This window comes from Leucopleurus acutus (genome assembly GCF_964270905.1).
Source record: "Leucopleurus acutus genome assembly, chromosome: 10".
Taxonomy (NCBI): domain Eukaryota; kingdom Metazoa; phylum Chordata; class Mammalia; order Artiodactyla; family Delphinidae; genus Leucopleurus; species Leucopleurus acutus.
In genome coordinates this window covers 104,592,153-104,617,457 of record NC_139153.1, presented here as the reverse complement: position 1 = coordinate 104,617,457, position 25,305 = coordinate 104,592,153, and the positions used below count along the sequence as shown (strand labels likewise).

General features: G+C 53.3%; 1 protein-coding gene and 1 pseudogene across 2 annotated transcripts; both read left to right on the top strand.

Moving 5' to 3' along the window:
* Window positions 1-11,756: 11,756 nt before the first annotated feature.
* FOXQ1 (forkhead box Q1) lies at window positions 11,757-12,890 on the top strand (the record flags this gene model as incomplete). Its single annotated transcript, XM_082848096.1, has 1 exon — window positions 11,757-12,890. The coding sequence occupies one exon, from the start codon at window positions 11,757-11,759 to the stop codon at window positions 12,888-12,890; it is 1,134 nt and encodes a 377-aa protein (XP_082704222.1).
* Window positions 12,891-24,640: 11,750 nt separating this feature from the next.
* Window positions 24,641-24,890, top strand: LOC309967269 (small ribosomal subunit protein eS27-like; annotated as a pseudogene). The gene has a single exon. The product of its transcript is annotated as a small ribosomal subunit protein eS27-like (transcript).
* The last annotated feature ends 415 nt before the right edge of the window (window positions 24,891-25,305 follow it).

Here is a 25,305-nt window from a genome sequence, read left to right as displayed (position 1 = left end):
TGTGCAAAACATAAATGAAAACGTTTTTAGACATAAGATATCAAACAATATGACTCTGACCCTGGAGAAAAAGAAACAAAGAAGCTGAGTTTTACAATCTCCTGGATTTCTGCCTGAAAGCAAATTTAAAACAACAGCAAAGGGACAGGAGCATCTAAGAGGAGCTCCACATCTGAGCTGAGGGAAACAGATCAGAGTTCAGGGAGGCCATACCAGAGAGAACTGAACTGTGCAAAGAAGGGTTCCAGAAATCTGCATGGGGGCCCCTTGAGCCTTTGGCTGAATCCAAATCTGTGCATTCATAGGGGATATTTCTACAAGGCTGGACAAAGAACTGAAGAAGAAGTATAATCAGAACAGTTCCCAGAGCTTTCACAGGGCTGGGAGGGATGCACATTCTAACCAGCCATGTGGACACTCCTGCTTGAGCGCCCAGAGCAATATGTAGAGATGCCAGAGGGGCACACCTTAGTAATAGGGTTAACTTAGCCCGAAAGTACAGACTAGTCCAGAACTGCCCTAAAAAGGGCTTAAATACAAACCTGGTAAGGATTAATCAGAAATATGTAACTTAATTTTCTAGCAAAACAAAATCCAAAACACTTTAAAAAACAAAATCCAAACACTCAACGACCTAAACCTCATAATGTCCCACATCCAATCAAAAATTACTAGACATGCAAAAAACAGCTAATTATGACCCACAACAAGAAGGAAAATCAGTCAGAAGAAACAGACCCATAAATGACAGAGATGTTAGGAACAGCAGACAAGGACTTCCAAAGAGCTCTTATACGTATACTTAAAATCTCAAAGGAAAACATGCACATGATGAAGAGACATAAGAAAAGTGTTTTTAAAAAGCATCAAATGGAACTTTTAGAGAAGAAAAATACACTATTTGTTGGGAAAATTTAATTGGACAACTGTAACATCAGATCAGATGCTACAAAAGAAAGGTCAGTGAACAGGAAGACGTTGAAATGGAAAATATTCAAATAATAAATAGAAAGGGAAAAAGACAAAACACACACACACAAACTCAGCAACCTGTGGGACAATATCAAGTAGTCAAATACACATGTAACTGGAGTCCAGGAAGAAGAAGAGAGCCGGTGACAAAAACAAATTATTTGCAGAATAACGACGGGAAATTTTCCATCTCTGATGCAAACAACAAATCCACAGGTCTAAGACGCTCAGGGATACACACGATGGATAAACACCAACCACTGAGGGGAACATCACAATCAAATTGCTGAGAACCAATTGTCAGCAGTAAGTGTTTTAAGTGGCCAGAAGAAGATAGATGGATATCTATATTCCTCTATTTCTATGCCCATATAAATGTGAAAGAAAGCAGATGAGCTGTTGCCTGGGGCTGAGATTGGGAAGAGGAGGTGAAATTGCGTGCAGGGGGCATGAAAGAACTTCCTGTGGTGGTGAAAATGTTCTCTAACTTGACTATGATGGTGGTTACAGGAGTGTGTACATTTGTCAAGACTCATTTAACTGCACCCTTAATATAGGTACATTTTATTACATGAAAAATGCACCTCAATAAAAATGACTTTAAAGTAATATGACATCTTCAAGATAATTGAAAATTTAACACCTATTGAGTATTTAATGATATTAAAAATTACTGTTAATTTTGTAGGTATGATAATGGTATTATGTTATTTTTTGTATTTTTTTTTGTTTTTTTGTGGTTTTTTTTTTGCAGTTCGCGAGCCTCTCACTGCTGTGAGACCGGGGCACGAAGCCATGTCCCCCGCATCGGCAGGCGGACTCTCAACCACTGCGCCACCAGGGAAGCGCTATGTTATATTTTTAAATGAGTTCTTATCTTCAGAAGTACATAGTGAAATACAGATGAAATTATATGATATCTGAGATTTGTCCTTTAAAAAATGTAGGCAGGGCTTCCCTGGTGGCACAGTGGTTGACAATCTGCCTGCTAATGCAGGGAACACGGGTTCAAGCCCTGGTCTGGGAGGATCCCACATGCCGCGGAGCAACTAGGCCCATGAGCCACAACTACTGAGCCTGCGCGTCCGGAGCCTGTGCTCCACAACAAGAGAGGCCGCGATAATGAGAGGCCCGCGTACCGCGATGAAGATGGCCCCCACTTGCCACAACTAGAGAAAGCCCTCGCACAGATACGAAGACCCAACACAGCAAAAATAAATTAATAAATTAATAAACTCCTACCCCCAACATCTAAAAAAAAAAAAAGGTAGGTGGCAGGGGAATGGAAGAAGTAAGGATAAAACAATATTGGCCACCAGTTGGTAGTTGTTGAAGTGGGATATTGGGTACATGGGCGTTCATTACACTATTTTCTCTACCTTTTAAAATAATTGTTTGGAACTTTCCATAACAAAAAGCTTTTTGAAGTGCTTTAAACACATGAATGATGTCACGTGTTTATTCATTTAAAAATATAAACTGATCAACTATTTTGAGTGGCAGATACTCTGGGGCATAAAACTAGTAGAATAATATTGTCTTAATATTTCTTATTGCTCCATAGTCAATACTCAGTTTCATTTAGCCAAGATTAAGGAGTTAGATGGGGGTCTGGTGGAATTTTGAAGGGAACTTCTGAGCGTCCTAAAGACGCCCGTAGTCTCCATTGGGTGCAACTGCCCGTCGTAACTTGTACACGCTTCCCTTTAATATGGTAGCACCAGCGCTAGGCTGCTGACTGTTGAGCACGATCAGGATGATTTCTAATTCACAGATATAGAGCTTAAATGAGAAGGAAGGAGGAAGAGAAAGAATCTAAACTCCCTGATGGGGAGTTTTAAATGGAGAAATTATATGTCGGTTACAATGTAGGGCACTATAAATTCAACAGAGAATAGCTCGATTCCAGTCTGGCCTGAGAACAAAGTCGGCCCCATAGACTGTAAGTGAACTTGAAGGCAGTGTGCAAACCAGCCAACACGGAAGACTCTGAAAGTGAAGCACGTAACTCGAGGTACGTGAAAACAGCAGTTATATGGAGAGATGGCGCTCTTGCTATAACTCGGGAAGAACTTGGTAGAGAAGTTGTAGGAATCCTCCAAACTCAAAAGGGAGAATTAGGGCAGATCACCGTCAGCACTACACAGGACACATTATTTTCATTGCTGCAAAAGCAAACACGCTGATTAAGTCTGATTCGGTCGGCATCGCCAGCACACTTTCTGGACATTATACCCAGCGTTTAAATTCTGCACATGCTGTGATGCAGCCTTATACAATCCTGCCCACCCTTTCCAGGGGGCCAGCGTACGCCAACAGACTGGTATGCAGCCTACTTCAGGTAACAGCACAGACTCCATCCTGGGAGGAGGAATTAATTAGAAAGCAGCTGACCACTTCTTGAATGTACCCGCCTAGGCTGGGGAAGACCAGGACAAGGCTCTTCCCAGCTAAAGCTGAACCTCAAAGTCGAAGGCTCATGGGATCGTTTACGAAAAGGATGGAGGAGACCTTAGAACAGGCTGAGTCTGGCTTAGCACCAGAATCTGTCAACAAACTAACTGGGAATAATGCAGAGCTCAGACTTCAAGCCAGGACTAGAAAACGACAGCCCTAACATTTTTAACACAGAGGCCAACCGTTTTATCGTTATTTATTGGACCTTCAAAACTAGGGTGCCCATAGAATTTACTGTCCAAAACTGGAACACTTTTAAGAGGAAGGGGGACCCTATAATAATTACATGGGGGCAACAAGCAGAAAATGGGACTGTTCTGGGCAGTGAGTACATGGTCAGACCACCTAAAACCACAGCATGTTCCGATAAACAATCGAGCCCCTCACCTTACACGGACCCTCTACACATCACGCAACACATGCCACCGATTATGTACCTTCCATTCTCACTGGCCAAGTTCATGGTGCTGTGATGTTGTCTGCAAACCAAGGAGATGCCTCAGAAGAAACCAGCCCTGCTGACACCTTGATCTTGAATGTCCAGCCTCCAGAACCATGAGAAATATATTTTTGTTGTTTAAGCCACCCAGTCTGTGTTATCCTGTTACGGCAGCTCTAGCAAACTAATGCAAAGGGTAATTTTTAAACTTTTATCAAATGGTTACCTACAGAGGAGAGAAGAAGGCAAGGTGGAAAAAGTAGGGATGAAAATTAAATTTTCCTGAATACAACTCAGGTTACAGCTTTGATTTTGAAGCCAGATAAGTATTACATAATTATGAAAAAACTAAAACAATGAAGGAAACAGAAAGCAAAAGGCCCCAAATGATGTTAACCCGATATCAAGGGTCCAGTTATCTCAAGTAACTTTAAAACTCAGTAATGTGACTGTGTGGCTAGTGAGCTATATCCCCGCAGAGAAGAAAAACAGCAAGTAAAACTCAAATTGTTTGCAGCGATCACAAAAGAAACGAAACTGAGTTATTTGTAGTGAGGTGGATGGACCTAGAGTCTGTCATACAGAGTGAAGTAAGTCAGAGAGAGAAACACAAATACCGTATGCTAACACATATATATCAAATCTAAAAGAAAAAACATGGTTCTGAAGAACCTAGGGGCAGGACAAAATAGATAGCTAGTGGGAAGCAGCCGCATAGCACAGGGAGATCAGCTTGGTGCTTTGTGACCACCTAGAGGCGTGGGATAGGGAGGGTGGGAGGGAGACGCAAGAGGGAGGAGATATAGGGATATATGTATACGTTTAGCTGATTCACTTTGTTATAAAGCAGAAACTGACACACCACTGTAAAGCAATTATACTCCAATAAAGATGTTAAAAAAATTTAAAAAAACTCAAATTGTTTTCAGCGATCACAATGTTAATAATAAAAATTGAAAGTGACATTCTGAAACAGGAATAGGTAGAGACACACACAGGAATGATAAAGCAAATGAATAGCTATGTCGTTGTGATATTCAGCATAAGAGAAAATAGATATAGACACAAAATTTTAAAAAACCTAAGTGAAAACCTTGCAATCCCATAGTGGAATTGGAAATAGCATATAGTTTAAGAAAATTTTTTCCCTAGTACTGTCCATTGTAAAGTCCTAGAAACAATGACCAACCCAGGAGCAATGAACAGGTCTAGATCTCAGACTTTGGTCCCTCAGTACTATTTCTATGTATAAAGAACCAGGGATACTTTGGATAAATAGATAACTCCAGGTTTGAGGCAGGAAGTAGAAAATGAGTCTGGAATATCTTGTCATAGTAGAAGTCTAGGAAGCTATGAATGGATTTAAACAAGTCATATATGTGAAAGACCTATTTGTTAACTATGATATTTATATAGATGTGTGTGTGTCTTTTGACGGATTCTAGAAGAACTATCAAATTATTTGAAAAGAAGTAAATAAAAGGAATCAGGCATTTAACCTTCTTTTCTGCACACACGGTATTTCCAAGTGACAAAGAGCTGAGGAGGAACGGTTTTTCTTCAAATACGTTTAGAGCTTGTAAATAAAGGAGAGAATGTCGCCATCTTGCCACCCCTGGTGGTGACGGGCACTTGTCAGGGCACTTGTGAGCAAAGGCTGCAAAGACCAGGAGGTGAGAAGCTAATGGGGAGCTTTGAAGTGGATGAGTCAAGCTCACGTTTGAATTCACTGATTAGTCTTAAGTCACAAGAAGAGCAACACCCTGTCATAATGAGCCTCCTGACAGAAACCCGCAACGTCATCAGTATTCTTGAAAACAACATCAAAAGTGAGCATGGTCAAGCCGCTAGATCTGTCAATTCACCGGAAACACAGCAGGCAGAAGACGGTGCTAACCGACAGGACGTAATCAGCAAAATCCAAATTATAGGAAATTTCTACGGGACAGACAACCTGCTTATTTAACAATTAAATTAAAAACAGGGAAAAAAATCTATAGATTCAAGAAACTTAGAAGACTTATCAATCTAACGCAAGAGGACCTTATTTGAACCCTGGATTAATTAAACTATTTATTAAAAATGAAAGCACTGGGAAAATTTAATTACGATGATATTTGGTAACATTATGGACATATTGGCAATTTTTCAATGTTTGACAATGGTGATGGGGTTACATTGTTATTTTTTTAAAAAGAAGCCCATATTTTTTAAAGATATTGACGGAATTACAGAAGAAAAAATATGATGTCTTGGATTTGCTCCATAAAAAGCTAGTGGAGGGTGGGAAGTCGGGTGGGGGAGATACAGATGAAACAAGAGGGGCCGTAAGTTGATAAACACTGATCAGGATGTTTGTTTCAACTCTGACAGCAGTTCTTGTTCTAGGTTAAAAAGACAAAAGTGAGGTCTGGGGACTTGCCTGATAAGAGCAGAGACATAAACCCAAGGTCATCTATCTCCAAGGTCCCCATCGGGGTCCAAAGTGACCGCACCTTCTCCGGGGTGATGGGGAGTTCGCCCCTCCTGCCCGCACTCGCCGTGCACAAGCCTGGCCTGTGGTCCAAGAGCTGGGGCTGCCAGCCAAGGCAGGGGTGGCACAGACCCTTCCCTGCCCGTGGGGAGGGCTGAGTGGGCCCTGCAGGCACCGTCGTCTTCTTCCAAGGACACAGCAGGTCCCGTCTGCCACCTGCCCCTCTCTCGCCAGATCCCTGTGACAGCAGGGCGAAGGAGCAGAGCCAGGGGCCTGGGAGTCAGGGCCCGCCCACCGCAATTCTCCTCATGGAAGGACAGACAGTCTCCTTCCTTCGAGAAGCATCGGGGAGAGTCTGATCTTTAATTTACTATAGGACGCGACAGTCTCAACGTTTAAAAGACAGGACTGGATAATTCACTGCAAAGGGAGGCTCAGTTTTTCTTGCCCTGCTTTTAAAACTTCCAAATTAAAGAACTTCAGGTAAAAGGGAAACTGGACTAAAGCTGGACCAGGAGGGTTCCTTGGACGTGGTCAGCTCTGAGGACGGCTCTGACCCCAGCATCAAAGCTCTCACCTTACTGTGATAAATTACCCCGGGCTTTCTTTCCTTCTTTGATAATATGCCCTACACGGCGCAGGGTTTATTGTGAACTTCAGAGCAGGCAGCTTTCTCCCTGACCTCTAACCTCCAGCACGCGCTGGGGCTGGTCCCCCCATATCCTCACGCCCCCTCCCCTCCGCCCTTCCCATCCCTGTCTCCGGACCCTTCCTCTCCTCTCCACCATCACTGTGCTGACCCCCGGCCCTCCCCACGCCCAGGACCCACTGCCTAGAGGGAGCTCCCACAGCTCGGTGGAGCTCACAGGGGGTTTCTTCTGGTTGTGACCCCTGGATTCTCCAAAGAATCTTCAAGCGCGGCCCTTGGGTTTGCCCCTTGTGGACCACGCCCGGACAGATGCTGGGTTTCTTGCTTAAACCGTGTTCCCAGCTGAGGACCAAGAGGAACTTCGGGGACAGAAGTGGCAGAGTGCAAACCAGCAAGGCCAGGTCTGTGACACAATGCGCACACAGCGGGGCTGGATCTGCGCCCCCCTCATCCCGCAGGTTCTTCCCAGGGGCTCCGTGTGCACAGGAGCGGACAGGCCGAGGGCGCCTCGGCTACAGCCAAGTGCAAAGCGCTCCCTCCCCTCCCATTTTTTCACTGTGAGAACGGGGTGTACAGGAAGCTGGGCTTGAGCCCTGGAGAGGACCTCAGGCCCCCCGACCTTCAGCCCCCTCTGCTTCCCAAGCAACAGAGCTTAGATCAAAGCCATGTCCGTGGCCTGGGGCTCACAAGAGCTGCTCTAACAGCATTATAGGGTAGACCTCTCCAGAGGCCCAGGTCCCCAGGGAAGGCAATTTTAAGTCCACCTTCTCTTCAGACCCAGGGGCCAACGGTGGCTCCTGGCAGAGGGTAACCTGGCCGGAAGCTCACGGCTGGTTCCACGTGTCGGGGGGTTGGGGTGGGAGAGTGTGAGGGACGTGATTCCCTGGTTCCCTTGGCGCCAGGAGGCTCTGTGCACTCCTAATCCCCCGGAGCCAGCCACCCATGTTTCCACTGGGAGTCAGGTCCCAGTGGACCAAGCGCTCAGGCATTTTAGGAATTACATCAAGGCTTAGGCACTGGGGCCGTGAGGCACCGTCAGATTACAGCAAGCTCTGAATCTGCAGTTTCCAGTCAAGCTATCGCTCCCGGTGTCTGGAGATGGAAGCATTATCTTCCATTGCCTTAAACCACTTCAGGGCGCCCAGCCCATCACTGAAACGTGAACTCATCCCGTGCCAGAGTTTATTCCCTTATCGCCACAGAAATTAAAGGGCAAGGGAATAAATGAACGAGAGTCTTCCACCCCTACAGGTATTTGGTCAGGCTCCACCTACAGGCATTTACCATTAACCCATCAAGGGTAGATCCCCGAAGGACAGAGAATTAGGGAGCAGAAATCTCCAAGCATTTCTAGGGAATTTGTGAACTAACAAAATACCGCACGTGAAATGTCTGCAGTGTCTGAGCCCGTAACCTGCACTGGTGTCGAGGGCATCGGGGACAGAGATGCAGAGGAGGGATGCCCTTCTCCATCCATTTCTGTTTTCTTATATCTGCAGCAGGGGAAGGACTTCCTGGGTGTGAAAGAACAGTTAAAGGTAACAGAGCAAAGTCAATCACAAGGGAAAATGAACACAAATGCATTTTTCCTCAGTGAATGACACAGCGTTCATGACGTGTCCTTCTCAAGGCAAGGGCTGGGGACACAGCAGTGACAAAAAAAGACAACTCCTGGCCTACTGCGGGCCTGCATTTTAGCGCCTGGGGGCCAACCTTCCAGGTGGCCCACTGGCCCCCATTCTCAGTGGGGTCTTCCTTTCCAAAGCCCACTCCCCACCTCCCAAAGTTCTAAGTCACTCTGAAAATAGAAAAGGTTTTCTTGGTGATAATTTTCTCACCTCCACGCCACCCCCTTCCCCCCGAAACCTGCAGCCTGCGGCCCACCAGTGACCCAGCCCCAGGCAAGGGAAGGCCCGCCCCCCAGGAGTGCCTGGCTGGTCCTTCCCCACCAGGATGCTGGGATGGGGGGAGGACAGCTTGCTGCCGCGGGCAGAGGGGGTCTACTTCCCTGGCGGGGACTCCGCAGTAGGGGAAAGGCAAGGAGAGCAACCACACATCAGTGCACCCCTCTCACCAGGCCAGGCTTGAGCAGCCTGGAGCAGAGCCGAGGGGAGGGGCAGGACTCTCTCGGGGCGCTGAAAATTCACCCAAGGACCCCTCCAAGTCCCCAGCGGCGGAAATGCAGCTGCTGTAATTCACCCCGAGAAAGGAGCCGTGCCAAAAACCTATCTGGCGCAGGAGTCCCGCCTCACGGGCGTCATTTTACAGGCGGAGGAGGGAGGAATGCAGCCCCGGGGTCACATAGTCACATGTGAGTGGCAACGGGGCCGGGGAGCGCGATCCTCTTCTCTCTTCTCTGAACAAAATCCCCGTCAACACGCCCAGCTCACTAGCACTTCCCAGACTAACCCGAGGGCCCTGAGCACGGCTGCGGGGCCTGGAAGGCGATCCCAAGATAGGCGGGGCTGCGGATGGGGAAGGAGGCGGGGAGGGAACCGCCCGCCAGGTGAGTGCTGGTGCAAAGCAGAGGCACTGGGCTGCTTGGGGGCAGCGGTGTGGCGGCCGGGTGGCCGGGCCTGCAGGGCTGCTCACGTAGGTGTCTCTAAGATGGAACTCTCCCCGTGCCACCCAGGCCGTGGAGTGTGTCAGCGGCCAACCTGGCCCACACCTCAACCTGCCGGCCTATCTCCCGCAAAAAACAGGCCTTCGTCCGCCTGCCCCCAGAGGTCATACCAGGACAGCACTCACTCTGAATGGCTTTTACCCTGGCTCTTTACCTGGCGGCTTTCTTGTCCCGGCCCACTGCCCGCTCTAGGTCCTGGGGACCACAAACTCCCCGGCCCCGAGCTGAGCCCTCTGGGTCGGCTGGCTCCGGAAGAAAGCTATTCCCCGCCCGCTCCCCACTCGCGCAGGCACGCAAGAAAGTCAGTCTGAACTCTGCAAACGAGAGCTTTTCCTCCAACACCAACAACAACAGAGCCCTCGATGGGCTCGTCGTTTTTCGGGCCCCATGCTGAATGCCTTTAAAACTGCCTGAATGAAGATAAGACAGGGCTGTGTACGTTTTCTGCACAAATGGTGGAAAGTAATAAAATAAACATCGGGGGCGGGGGTCCCGCCTACTCGCATCTCCGTAGCTATTTGCAACAAAGGCCGGAAAAGGACGAAACCTCGGCGTGGAAGGGCAGCGGGTTAGAAATGCGCCCTCGCGGGGGCGGGCGCCCCTCCCAGGAGCACCACGCCACCTGGGCGTAAGACCCCGACGTCCCGCCGCGGAGAGATGGCCCTGTCCCCCCACGGTCAGTCGCCGGTGCCACAGAAACCACAGCGAACGTCCCGGAGGAGGACTGCGCCCGCCCTCGCCCTCCGGAACCGCCCTCCCGGGGGTGGGAGCCGCGCAGGCAGAACCGCACAGCGCGGGCGAAGGGGACCCGCCGCTCCTCGCAGGGGCCACCAGCCACGTAAAAGAAGAGGCAAAGGAAGACAAAAGAAAATCTGAGGCCAACATGGGAGCGAGTCAAGGTCATCTCAGAAAGCGTAACCAATTTCAAGTCCACTAGTTTATTCACTAAAGAAGGAAACAAGACAGAGACGGTCCTCAAAGTGAAGTCCCAAGAAGGACACACCATGCGGCTCCGGTGATCGGTCACTGCAGAGTGTGTCCTGAGCGTTCTCCGCTGTGCGTCCCCCGCCCCCGGCCGCGACGAGAGGGGTTGGCACTAGGAAGCAGCATCGTTTTAACCCCCAGAGAAGCCAACACACCGCGTGTAGCTGAGGGAGGCCGCGGGCCCCAACCCCGCCAGGTGCCCCTACAGGTGCCCCCCGGCCGTGCCCACTTGCCCAAATCGCTTCCGTGAGCTCCAGGGCGCAGGGGCCCCTCCCGGGCGGGCGGACTCGCGGACACGCACACTCGCGCGCGCACGCGCGCACCGCTGCCGCGCGCGCGCTTCCCATTGGCGGGCGGCGGAGGGCGGGGCCGAGCGGACCCAAAACAAACAACCTGCTGCCGCGCCGCCGCGTGGCCCCCGCCTGGTGCGCGCCTGCTCCGGAGCTGCGGCCACCTGGGCCACCTCGCTCCCCACCCCTCTCGGTTTGCGCCCAGGCCCCGCCCCCGCGGGGCGCCGCGGGGTTATATTGGGCCGGGCCGAAGGTGGAGGCGAGAGGGAGCTGCGGCTGGCCGGCGTGGAGATGCTGCTCCGGACACCGGGGGCGGAAAGGCGGCTGCGGGCGCCACGGCCTCGGGGACTCTGCTCCGTGGGCGCTAGAGCCTGAAGGCCGGACCCTCCCTCCCGGCGTGGGTGGCACGCACAGCAGCCGGCACCGTCTCGACCCGCGAGGACGCCTGCCCGGGACCGGGGACTTGCAGAGAAGAAACCCCGTCTCGGGAACGGAAAGCAGATGTGCACGCTTCCTCCTCCAACAGGAACTCCAAGCCCCGCGCGCTCGGGCACCCGAGGCTGGAACCGCGGCCCTACACGCCTCCCCCGAAGTCTCCACTCCTCGAACTGAAGGCAACAGGCTCCCCCCCCCCCCAACTGCTTCCTCTCCGCCCCTCTCGGTTCACCCAATAAGCAAAACCCCTCCAAAGAAAAATTCCAGTGGAAGGGGACTGCTGTCCGGAAAGCGACTGTCTCTCCAAGAGGAAGGTGAGCTCCGGGAGAGAGAGGCCAGGACCCCGGCCCAGGATCGCCACCCCGCCCCCGGCGCCCGCTGCCCAGGACCAAGCGGAGGAAAAGGGTACGCGCCGGGCGGGGACGGGCGCGGGCATGAAGCTGGAGGTGTTCGGGCCCCGCGAGGGCCTCCGGGACAAGCCGGGGAGTGACCTGGAGGGGGCGGGCGGCCGCGACGCGCCGTCTCCGCTGTCGGCCGCGGGCGACGACTCCCTGGGTTCGGACGGGGACTGCGCGGCCAACAGCCCGGCGGCGGGCGGCGGCGCCGTGGCGCTGGCGGGCGGCGGCGAGCGGAGCGCGGGCGGAGGGCCGGGCGCGGCGGCGGCGGCGGCGGCGGCGGGGGGCGCGGGCGGCGGCGCGGGCGCGCGCGGCAAGCCGTACACGCGGCGGCCCAAGCCCCCGTACTCGTACATCGCGCTCATCGCCATGGCCATCCGCGACTCGGCTGGCGGGCGCCTGACGCTGGCTGAGATCAACGAGTACCTCATGGGCAAGTTCCCGTTTTTCCGCGGCAGCTACACCGGCTGGCGCAACTCCGTGCGTCACAACCTTTCGCTCAACGACTGCTTCGTCAAGGTGCTGCGCGACCCTTCGCGGCCCTGGGGCAAGGACAACTACTGGATGCTTAACCCCAGCAGCGAGTACACCTTCGCCGACGGGGTCTTCCGCCGCCGCCGCAAGCGCCTCAGCCACCGGGCGACGGCCCCGGGCCCCGGGCCGCCGGACGCCGCGCCTCCGCCGCCCGCGCCCGCCGCCCCGGCGCCGGCCACGCCCCGCGCGCGCTCGCCCGCTCGGCCCGAGGGGCGTGCCAGTCCGGCGGGCAGGTTCTCCGGCCCCTTCGCCATCGACAGCATCCTCAGCAAGCCCTTTCGCAGCCGCCGCTCCGGGGACGCGGGCCCCGGGACGCGCCCGCCGTGGGGCGCGGCGCCCTGCCCGCTGCCGCCCGCCTATCCCGCGCTGCTTCCGGGCGCGCCCGCCGCGGCCCTGCTGCCACTCGGGGCGTTCGGCGCGGCCGAGCCGCCGCGGCTGGGCGCGCGCGGGGCCGAGGCGCCGCCCCTCCTGCTCGCGCCCCTGGCGGCCCCGGCCCCGGCCCCCGCCAAGCCGCTCCGGGGCCCGGCCGCCTGCGCGCACCTGTACTGCCCCGTGCGGCTGCCCGACGCCCTGCACGTGGCCTCGGCCCGCGCGCCGGGCCCACACCTGCCCGGCCCGCCCGAGACGCTCCTGGCCTGAGCGCGACGGAGCCGGCCGGGAACGCGGGCTCGGGAAGGGTGGGGGTGAGCTTTCCACCCAGAGAACGGAGACTGTCAAAGAAAACATCTCCACCAAACGTGCCTTAGAGCTAACGCCTTCCGACGCCAGTGTCCGACGCGGTCCCGGACATTTCCCTTCGTCCTTTATAACTAACGTCACAGCGGAGCAAAGCAGCGCTTCACAACGGTCTCGTTTCTTGACCAAGCCTGTCCCTGCCCCCTCCACGGAGACTTCTCCCTTCCTAGTGTCCAGGCTCCGCCTTGTTCCTCCTGTTTTCGTTGCACGGTCCAGTGATTTGTCCCTTAAAAAGCAAAACAAAAACAAAAAAGCACGTCAGGGAACCATTCCATGGGATACATGATACGACTACTGCGGGGGTAGCGGCCCCGCTCCTTGCAAGCGTGTGGCTTCTACAGGTGTGGCTGAGGGCGGGAGGGGCCAGAGGAGTTCCAGCCATGCCTCTGCTCTTGACCCACGTCTCACTGTGCCAAAAATGAAAAATATATATATTGTTGGGATTTGTAGTTAAATTATTTATATATTTTTGAAACCCAAATTGAAAATGTTGCAGGCAACGGTTACGGCTTTATTCGCGGTTGGGTTCTCTCATAACTGTGGTCTCCTTGGGCCAAACGGTTTCTTCCAAGGACAAGTTAACATTGTGCATGTGGGGTGCCAGGACCACTGCCACGTGAAAGCAAGTGTGATTTTTATTTTTAATATTATTTTATTTGTGTCTGTGTACATGTTCATGTATGAATGTTATGAAAGCCAGGCATAGTGCTTATTTTTTAATAAAACTCACAATCGACTTCGGCATTTTGTGGTGATGGGTTGGAGATGGAGAGCTTTTTACACCCTACCCGCCGCCCCCCACCTCCAAATGGGTTCGGGTTTGACTCTTAAGAAACTCCCTGTGGAGTACCAAATATTTTCCTGAATAATTCAGTGAAGGTAGAGGCTGCAGGTTTCCTTACCTGACAAATTGCTGTACAATTCTCCGGGGTGGAACGTCCATCAGTGGGATTTCTTAAACATCAAACCAGTGACCTCTCTAAGAATTCACTTAATAGTTACTAGGCAAGATAAGGTGTGGGCCCCTCTTCCCCAAGAATCCTTTAGTAGACAAGTTCAGCTATTAACAGCCTTAGCATCAAGCAGACATTGTCAGGTACAGTGGTTCTTCTGATCATCTGCTCAAAAAGCTGGAAACCATCTTGGCAAGGGACTTGTTAACACACTGAAGACTTCTTCAGGGCAGTTTTAAGAGCAATTCGAAAGTCTGTTTTTTTGTCAAAACAAAACCACCTTTTTAGGCATGCCCAGTCCACCCGGGTGTGAACCCATCAGTAGTAATTTGTCACTCTCTCCTTTTGTAGGAGGATAAGGTTTGTAGAGGTGGGGCTGCCAGGCCTATTTCAGTTGTGATCTGAGGAGAGAGGCCACCTCCGATGGGGCAGAGATGATTACCCATATTAAAAACGAAAGGTTTCCATCAGCAGAAGTACCAGAAAGCAGTGTGCACATCGGTTTCTCAAATTCAAAGGCAATAGAGCGCTAACAATTCATGGATTGCAGTCTTCGAAAAGTAATACAAAGACGGAAAAAGTCAGAGGCTGTAAGTGCCGGCCCCATTGTTGTTCCTGCCTCCGGGCAGATGTCGTCTTATCCAAGACAAGAGGATGATTTGGAGTCTACGTATGGTGAAGTGGGGAAAGAAAGTGGAGTTCATTTCAGGATGCTGTGTTTTGGCAGGAATGGGAGGGAAAAAAAGCCCATCCCTAAGTCTAGTTAACAAGAAACAAGTCTTGACCGATCTGGTTATATCTACTTAGTAGTCATGAAGAGGGATAATAACAGGGTTGAATTATGACAAAAAGCACCCATTTAAGCAGAGATTTGCACCCACACGACCAATAATTAGAAAATAAAACTGAAGCGGGGGCCGGGGGGAGCGGAGCGGTGGTCCAGGCTCAGCGGGTTGAAATGGCGGGGATCCATTCGCTCAGTTCTTTGCGCTCCTGACGCCACACCCAACGCCTGGGGAGCCCCCGCCCCCATCACTGACTCCCGCGGACTGACCCTCCCCTCCGACTCTGCCCCCTCCAGAGGCCAGTTGCCGCCTACCTCCACGTCGGGTTTGTAACCCCACTGGTTTCATTTCTAAATTGACACACCGGGACAGTTCTGCAAATGGACAGAAACAGCAACGTAAAAAAGGATGTTTTCTCAATCACAGTTCTTCTCCCCTCCCCTCAGAGGGCCTTCCTTCCTAATGAACACTCCGGACTTTAGGTGAGTGAGGGGTCCCCTTCGCCGTGTCACCAGGGACCACCAGGTTTTTTAGAGAAAGGCCAGGGTCACGGGACCTTTGCGCCCCGGTCCGGCGCCACGACCACTGCCGAGCTCCAGCTCCCACGACCGAGCGGCCATCATTCGCGGTGGACCCAGGCGGGAGGCGACGGAGGGTCGGGGTCCCGCCGCTGCTCCGCAGCCCCAGCCCTGGGAGCTTCGGCCTCCTTGCGGCAGGTCCCCTGAGAGACCCGGCCGAGGTCCACCCTTCCTGCATCCGCCCAGAAAATCCGGTTCCTCCTCCGAGCTCTGGTGGGCAAAGGGCAGGGCCTGCCCCTCTCCCAGCGCCTGCCCATTCCCCTCCCCCTTCCCCGCCCAGGGCCCTCCCCCGGCCCCAGCCCATCCCCTCCCCCTTCCCCGCCCAGGACCCTCCCCCGGCCCCAGCCCACCCCACCCCCTCCCCTCTCCTCCAGCCCATCCCCTTCCCCCAGCCCACCCCATCCCCTAACCTGCCTCACCCCTCTCCCCAGCCTCCAGACCCAGGGGCCAAGGCCCACCTGTGCAAACACCAGGCTGCCGCGGGCAGCTGACCCTAGGCCGAGTAGGGGGCTCGGGACCGCGGGGTGAGGGCAGGTCTGTTTGGTTTGGGCAACGCCCTTTGATACCTGGGAGTCTGGGCCGTCGGCCAGGGTGCCCTGGGTCAGTTTTCAAAGAGCCCCCCAGCCCCCGGGTGCTTTGCAGTCCCCTTTCCTGACCCCCGATCCCCGGAAGGCGGTGGCCTGAGAGAGAAACGCACGCACACGCCCCTTCCTGGAGCCTCGGCCTGCAGGGCCCAGACATGCCCCAGTGCCCGGCCAGGCCCCAAGCGACCAGGAGCCGGTCTGCGGCCTTTGGGGGCTGAGAACCTGAGCAGCAAACTGCGTCCCGAGAGGGAGGAGTCGTCTCCCAAATACGGGAAGCAGGGCCCTGGCCCTGGCGGTGGCCCCGGCCCTGCCACCCCTGCAGGGACTTGGCCACCCCTGGAGACGGCCACTCCAGGCCCTGGGCTCCCGGCTCACAGCCTCACGCGGGCTCCCTCCAGCTTCTCGATCCCACGTGGAGTGTGCAGAAAAGAAGAGAAACAGAGAGAGTCTCCCCCTGGCAGGGGAGAACGGTCTTATGGTGCTGGGGGGTGCTCCGCAGGCCGGCGGCGGGCAGCAGCCTAAGGAGAGTCCTCAGGCCACCCTGTTCCACTGCCACACAGAGTCACAGACGTGGCTTTCCTCTCTCGGGGAATGGTGTTCACACACAAGTACACAGATGACTCATTGACTCTCGGATAGACCCTAATGTTACAGACGAGGAAACGGGGTCCAGCGAGTAGCTTAAACACTCCTTCCTGACAGACCCAACTGGAAACCAAGATCCAACTCCAGTTCAGAACTCTCTCCACCATAACACAATTATCCGCGTAATTCAGACCAAAACATACTGTGGCCCGAACTTAGTTGAACTCTTCAGGTGATCGTCTCGGTTCACTTTTACTAAACGGTAGGCAAGCTTCCCAAACTGGAAAATGGTTGCCTTCGTTACTGAGAGCTGTACCCTCACCTCACACAACCGTCCCCTCCTCGGCCTGGGAGGCCAGGCGCGGGGGTCACGGACCCTCAAGCGTCAGTTAAGCGGTGCTCCTGGCGCCCTTTGTCACTCTGCAGAGCGCCAGCCCCACCCCTACGAGGGGGGCAGCCAGGATTCTGTGCTGAGAGGGTCTCAGGGCCCCTCCACGGGCCCTGGTCTCTGGTGCCACAAGCGGTGGGCACTCTCCCCACACACCTTTCCTACTTTCCCCAAACAACAAAAACGGCCCCTTCCCCACTCTGGAAAGAAGGAACTTCTTACAATAACCGGCCTTGCAATTTTACCTTCTAAAGAAAATGCCAGCGCAGTGGACTCCCATGGCTCACAACTTTCCTAGGTGGTAAGGGGCTTCGTTGGCATCACACATGCAAAGGTATCTCTCCTCTGTTTTACTGTCTTTTTAATTCTTTACATCATAATAGCTAAGCTTTGCCTGGGTTATAGAAATTAGACCCCAGAGAGTCCAGTAAATATTTCCCGCTTTCTAAAACCACCATAGTTCTCTCTTAAGTAACAGACTTTATAGCTCTCTAATGAAACCATTAAATTTTGTCATGCTTTAACAACATAATTTGTTAATTCTTAATGCTGTCAACAAATGGCCCTAATAAGCATCTTCTAATTTCGTGATCAGAACCATAGAACTGTAACTGCCCCCAATTCCAGGCCCTCTTTCAAATTCGCAGAGGCTCCGACGTCACACGGTGCTGGTGCGTGGACCTCTCTGCTCGGCGTTGAGACGGATGGGCGACTAGGAGCAAATGCTGTTCCTGTCATTCGCCAGCTCACACACAGGCCTTACACCCTCCTTCCTGGTGAACTACAGCCCAACATAAATATTAACATAATACCACACTTCCCTTACCACTCCTGGACCCTCTTTGCCGCTCTTTTCAGGAAAAGTTTAACTTAGAAGATTTGCCATAACTGATCCTTTCTGTCACATCTGTTTGGAGCCCAAAATAACATATGTATTCAACAGCCTTGACGTGGATTTGTTGTTTCTGATCACCAAGTTCTAACTGTCAAGGGAAAAGGTGGAAAAGTTTGGCAACCTGTGGCTGGCTAGGCTCACTGCAGTTAGATATCTGGTAACTCTCAAAACCACAGAAGTGGTCCAGTCAAGGGAGAGCTCAGAGTGGGAACTCGAAGACAAGCCGGAACTCTGGCCGGGTCTCTGGAAGCTGGGCGACCTTAGGGGAGGGGCCACCCGCCAGCCTCAGCGGGACAGGAGGATTGAGCCAGCACCTCTCTCAGCTCATGGGATGTCACAGATGTCATGCTGACAGGTGCTTCTCCTTTCCCTTAAACTCAATCAACTTGGGAGCAAATGTGTGTTTCAGGGACAAGCTTCCTTAGAGCATTATTCAACATAATTAAAGTTCTCATAGACACAGCAAAACATATTGGAGACCACCAGGGCTCAGCAGACATATATAGCTTGTCATTCTAGTGGATGATAACATGTAGCTCCAATAAACATTTGCCCCCAGTGTGTTCTCAACAACTTAAATTTTGCCCAGAATCCCAGCTTTCAGAATTAGGTGTAAAACACCAACATGCTTATTTCACAGACAGGAAACGAAGGCTTCGAGAGGCTGGGCTATTTTCCTGAGGTTTCGCGATAAGCAAGGCATCCAGGGCGGGTTCCCGCTCCAGCGACAGCTCCAGGCCTGTGCTCAGACCCCGGGATGAGGGGATCAGACCAGCCCTTCGTTTGTTTATTGAGGAACAAAGTCCAAATATGGCAACGGCGCTTCTCTGGGTAGCAGAGTCGATACAACCCGAACACGCACTAGCACCCAGGACTCAGGGCTGGAAACGGACGTGTGTCTGTGTGTGCACACGTGGAGCACGGAGATACCAAATACTGAAATCAGGTCAATGTGGGCCGTCAGAAGGAGGGCAAACTTGGAAACTAGAGAAAAGCCCTGGAAATACCAACTCCTACAGTAACAGGTATTATTTAATAAAGTGAACTGCAGACACATCCTCAGGCCCGGGGTAAGAGGAGTGACAAGGCCACACGACGCCTGCAGGGACCAACCCTCTTTCATGGGGAGCAAACATCTGCTCTGCCCCCTGAGTTCCTGAGGCCCTGCTCACACGGTGGACTGCTCTGCGGGTCCTGGCCTGGGGCCGGACAGCGGCCTCTCTCCCCAGGGCTCTGGACCTGGGGCAGCGGGACTCAAGCTCAAACGGAGGGGGGCTGACTTGTCCCTGGGACCCCAGGGAAGAGGTCCGTCAGGCTCAGCTGTGGGAGCCCCGGCTCCTCTCCTTTTGGGGAAGATCCTCCCAAACGGCCCTGCTTCAGTCACACTTGTTCGTCCACGTTTCTGTCATCAGCGCCCTCAGCGCCACCCTGCGGGGTCAGCCCAGGCGCGATGCCAGCCAGGCCTTTGCCATGTGAACTTCCTCCCCCTGCTGGCCCTCGGAGGACACCCACAGTGCCCACGGGAGGACGTGGGGACAAGGAAGCTGGGCTGCGGGCAGCGGGGGTCAGGCCGGCAGTGCAGGCAGCGGCTCTGTCCCCCGCCCCCCGGGGGACGACAGCAAGCACAGGGGGCCTCACACAAAGGAAGAAGCTTCCCTCCGGACGAGGCCACATGCGTGGCACTGAAACAGGCAAAAGGGACAGAAATCAGATCCTTGCCAGGGGCTGAGATGGGGGCTCTCAGGGGGACAAGGGGACTTTCGGGTGATGGAAACAGTCTTCATCTTGATGGCAGGAGTGGTTTCAGGACCGTATTCGTTGACCCAAACTCAGGGTCAGCACCGAAATGCATGTGCTGCCGTTTGTAGATTAACTCCAATCACCCACATCTGACAGACACTCTCCTACAGAGAATGAGCGCTAAGACACACTGTACTGCCCAAACCAGGATGTTTCCCACTCCCCGCTGAGGCTGAAGGAAATAGAGCTTTACTCACGGAAGTCTGGCTATAACTGGAGGTCGGCAGGGGAGTATTTTCGAAGGAAAGGTAAGCGTCCCGATGCCTCTGAAATCATACGCAGGGGTCAGCTGCCCCCTCCTCACTCTTGCCTGGCAGGCAGCCCCTGGCCCTGGCGCCCATGGCGCTCCACACAGGAAGTGTCTCCAGACCACCCAACAAACCGGACCCCCCGGCATGCTCCACGTGTTCCCTCTGGCTGACCAGTTGGCCAAGGACAGACCAAGGGACCGAGCGCCCAAGAGGAAGAGAAGCAGCCTTGCTATGGTCCCACCTGACGCCCAGATTAGTTCCCAGAGCAGCTCTGCGGGCTGCTGCCGGTCTAGGGCCTGCATCAGGGTCCAGCACCCCTGCAAAGAAAGGTCACCAAAAGAGGGGCCCCAGATGGAGTCACCAGGACCAGGTGACACAGCCCCAGCCTGTCCACCACGCTCAGACCCAGCAGCAAAGAGATCCCTGATCCCTGACCCCGGCCTGCACCCTGGTTCTGTACCCACAAGTGTCGGGGTTCCGGGAAGTTGAGCAAACAGGACATTGTTGACCCCGACAGCAGTTACACAAGTCAGCGCTCTGAACCAAGATAATACGTTTATTAGCTGAGCCCCTTTTGACTAAGAGCCTCTGGGGACATTTATAAACGCAACGAAAGGCCGCATCATCGTGTCGCGCAGAATGACGAGGCTCCTTCCGGATTCGGGCTGAAGCAAGTCCCCGGACCGTGCAGTGCATCTGCCCGGATTCGGGAAAGGTGAGCGCTGGGCCCCGTCCCCTCGTGCACCCTCCACCTCTGCCTCCCACCACGTCGGCACGAGCTGTCTGCCAACTTGGATCCAGTAGAGACAAATCTGAGCCCAGATTTCTAGTTCATAACCGAGAATGACTTGTGACAGAAGAAAGAGGTCTGGTGGCCCCAGGCACCCCTTCAAGCCACGCCCTTCCGCCGTCAGAGGGCCTTGGGAACAGCTCGCCCAGTGGCGCTTTCTTATCGAATCGCAGGAGATTAAAACCAGCCCACTTTTTAGTCACAGTTGATTCCACAGCATCAGCCCACATCTGGGCCAGCAGTGGCTGCTTGCAGAGTGATTCGCAAAGGGACCCACAGGGCCCTGCTGGGGACGTGTCCCCCACTCCCCTCTGCCCACCCTGTCCCCCTGCTGTCTCAAATGTCTCGAGTCACTCTGTCAAGTTATATAGTGGACACGGGGCATAAATTCTCCAAAAGGAGAAAAGAGAAAACAGGCACAGGGAGACCAAGGCAATCATGTTCCATCGCAAACACGACTCCCGTCCTCGTGCTGTAACTACAGGGCCTGTGTACAGGCTTTCTGGCCTCTGAGGACTGACCGTCCACATACAAATGCACCCGTCCAAAGACCAACGGCAGAGTCTTCAGGAAACATTCCTGCTGCCAAGCTTAAGCTTTTGCCTGCCGTACGTCACTAGTGGAGACATTAGGTATGAAGGAAACTCCTCTGGTGACCAGCAGTGAGTCCAGGGGACCGGCAGAGAGTACAGTCCATACAGTGAAGACGTTCTGCTGCCCACAGGCCACGGGCAGCTTTCCCTCCTAGGGGTCCCTTTTCCTTTGTCCAAGGATGTGAGTCATACATTCAAATGCATTGTTCAAGTGCGCTGGAATAGATCTGCTTTTGAATTCCTTCGACTCTGAGTATCCAAGTTAGGAAGCAAATGCAGGACTTAGCAAAGCCCACAGCCCACATTTAGCATCAGGTTCCGGGGAGACGGGAGTGACGGGGCACCGCGGGGCATGAGGACGCTGCCCGCCCCTCCAGCCTGGCTCTCGGTCCAGACGCTGCTCCCAGGCCCGGCTCCCTGACGCCTGCCTGCGCGTCCCCTCCTGGCCCTTGTGGAGAATGAAGCCGTGTTGCTGGCGCTAAGGACGCCCGTAGCAGGGGCAGGCTCTGGCCCTGAAGCAGAAGCTGCCTGAAGGATGCATACACGGGGTCACGTAACCACGCACAGCTGCCCGCCAGACCCGGGGACAGAGCCGTTCGGAGACACCCCCTCCGCACACGTCCCACATGTGCTGTCTGCTGCTGCCGCCCCAGCGCACTGGAGAATTGGTGGACTCCTCCAGCAAAGCTCGCGTTGTCCTCCCGGATGGAGGCCCAGGCGGTACCCACCTCCCTGCTTGCGCCAGAAGGATAACAAGCCCGTGTCACTCCTTCCACTAAGAGAAATTCACTAAGACTCCGCACGTCCTCCCTGGGGAGGTGGACACTCCCGGGCAGCGGGGGTGGCCGGCCCACGGCGAACCCCGAACCCCGACAGCAATGGAGTCTCTGAGATGCAGGACAAGAGGCCGGTGCGAGTGTGTAGTTGTTCCTCCTTTAACACAAATAAAAGGTTGCTATTCATGTCACAGTCATAATAATTCCATGTGTCAAGTACGACTTTTGCTCAATGGCATTAAAGTGTTTTGAGGAAAGTACTCTTTTCTAATGTGCTCAAAGGCACCATCTGAGCATGGCCCTGAGTGCATGGGGCAGACTCTGTAGGTGACTGAGTTTGGCTCCCTGTAGGGCATCCCAGTGTCTGAAGTGCGGGAAGGACAGGGGCTGGCGGTGTGATGGGGCACCGTGCAAACGTGGACAGTGTCTACCACTGAAGACATGACGACGTCATCCAGGGCAGTGTGTAACGGGCTTCGGTTGAAATCAGTTGACAGAAATACACAAAAAGAGAAAATTAAGGTTATGTCCAAAATGGGGGTGAGTGGTGTGAGCAGAGGGGAGGGTGGGGATCCAGGATGCGAGACACACAGGGCGCTCGAGCCGCAAGGGGGGGAGGACAGAGCGAATCACGAAGCCTGGAAGAGCCACGTTTGCGGGGCGCAGGGGCCAGGGAGCCACCGGCAGCAGGGCTGTCACAGATGGTGGGGCTGATGGCTGCAGAGTGGCGCTGGGGGCCGTCACCTCGGGCGCCAGGCCCAGACGTGGGCCGTCGTGGTGGGTCCTGGTCCAGCCCTTCCTCAGCCGGAAGGCCTGCCCCCAGGGCTCCCTGTGGACCCTCTTGGTAGAGTTGGAATGCTGGCCAGGGTCAGGGGTGGGCGCTCTTTGAGCCCTTTGAGGAAAGACTTCCTCGGTAAATGGCAGAAGGGACGGAGGGGGAGAGTGTGCTTGACCCTGATCCTTAAGGTGACGTGGGATTAACCTGCCCCTGGAAAGGGTCCTGCCTCTCGCGGGGCCCTGTCTCGTCTGCAGGGGGAGGGACAGTAAGAAATCACGGGAAGAACACAGAGCTTGGGGTCGCGTGGTCCTGCAGGTCCCAGCTCCGCATCGGGGGCTGTGTGATCTCAGTCAGCCGAGCCTCTGAACCTGCGTCCGTAGAGCGGGCATCACAGAACAGGTCCTGCAGGGCTCACGGGGCAGCGGGATGAAGTGAGAGCACACACTCGCATCTACGCGTGGAGCACGGAAACACGAGTGGTGATGGGTACTAATAGTAGTGATACACCTTAGTCCTTAATGATGGCATCATATCCTCATCGATCACCTTATAATTATTATACAAATTACACAGTTTACCACAAGGCAGACGCTTGGTGGGGGTGGGGGAAGGGTTCTTCTGTACCTTTCAGCTAGATTGCCTGGAACTTGATCTACAGGATTATATGATTTATGTTGCAAATCAGAGTTTGTAGGTCTTTGCCAACAGGCATATCACGTCACTCGTGCCAAGAAGTAGAAATCGCTGATGCTACTGACTGTGCAATTAACTTATCTGGTCTTTAAAGAAAAAATATCCCACCTACTTATGAGCTATGGGAGGAGCACTGAAAACCTTGGCCAGAATGTGACCTCTAGAACTTTCCATAAGGAGTTTCATCTGTTCAACCAGGAAAACTCACTGTGGAGATACTGTTAAAACGAGAGTAACGAATGAATTGTATACTCCTTCTCTCTTTCTTGAGCAGAGCTGAACCAACAAACGGTAAACAGAATTCATCTGCTCAGCTCTTCTTTCAGCCCAGTGGTTGTGTTTGTTGTTCCTGCTGTTTCAGTGAAAACGGGGCCTCTTAGCTCTGTGGCTTATGCACCTAAGTGATTCTGTCATTTTAAATTGGTGTTTTTCTCTTCGCACCAGAAGGCTGTTTCCCATTTTTCTCTCAATCTTCCTGCTGCATTTACTCCTTGAGGCCTCCTTCAAAAGACAGCCCAGGGTCCCCCCCGACTGGGAAAAGGGCCGAATCTTTGATCCAAGAGGGGAAGGAGGCAAGTTCCTGCCTGGATCCTCCAAAAGCCTGTCTGAATCCTTTTATTTCCAAAGGAGCAGAAAGCCCTGCCCTGGCAGCGCGTCAGTAGAGCCAATAGGCTGAGGAACGAGAGTCCAACAGAGCCTCCTCCAGCCGCATCCCCATCTCACCGCACACGCCAGCACACGGATCTGAAGTAGCAAGGACACACGTGCGGAAGCAAACCCTTGGCAGTGCAAGAGGAGAGCAAGGAGAGGTTAAGTCTTCTCTACATAGGCAGGGCTCATGTGAGCCTAGTGGAAACCCTAAATGCTCTCCAGGAAAAGCAGATAAATTGTATCCTATAAATATTGCAAACTGCTGTGTGCTTAAATAATAGGCAAACGGGGCATGTATTTGTGACCTAGTTGACAAATAAAGGCTAATGATAAATAAAAGCTTTTATAGATCAATTTTTAAAACTACTAAAAACCTAATGGAAATGAACAGTAGTGAAGACCAGCATGTTTCCATCCAATAAAGGCAAATACTCCATAAGCACTCTTCATAATACAAATGCAAATTTAAGAAAATAATGACTTGCCCTTTTTTGCCTATTGGCAAAGACTTATAAGTTTGCCCTTTCCGACGGTGACGACCTCCCCACGAGAACATGCCTCTCGCAAAGGATCTCCTTCGTCCGTCTCCAGAAGAGAAGAGGAAACACAAGAAGAAGCGCCTGGTGCAGAGCCCCAGGTCCTACTTCAGGGATGTGAAATGCCCAGGATGCTACAATCACCACCGTCTCTAGCCATGCACAGACGGTAGTTTTGTGTGTTGGCCGCTCTACCGTCCTCTGCCAGCCTACAGGAGGAAAAGCAAGGCTTACAGAACGGTGCTCTTTCAGACGGAAGCAGCACTAAAAGCCCCTGGAATCCAGATGAATCGGAAACCATCCCAATAAACACATTTTGGATTAAAAAAAAAAAGCCATAAGTTTGATAGAATGTGAATTTGGTGAAGTTCTGAGGAAATTGGCTGTTCATACAACGTTAACGGGGCTGTAAATTGGCGCAAACTTTTTGCAGGGCAATTGGGCGACGCCCACTAAAATGTAAAATGCACATAACCTTTGACCCAGCAATTCCACTGCTAGGAATTTATCACAAGGGCACACTCTCTCGACTGTGCACAAGTGCACGTGTAAGGGTGTGTAGGGCGGCACTGTTTGTCATCCCCTAAAACCGGGGAAAACTTTTATATACCATTTATGGATCAAGTTTCAATTAGCTGGGTTACAGCCTCACAGTGGACCGCTCAGCAATTAGGACGTCAGTG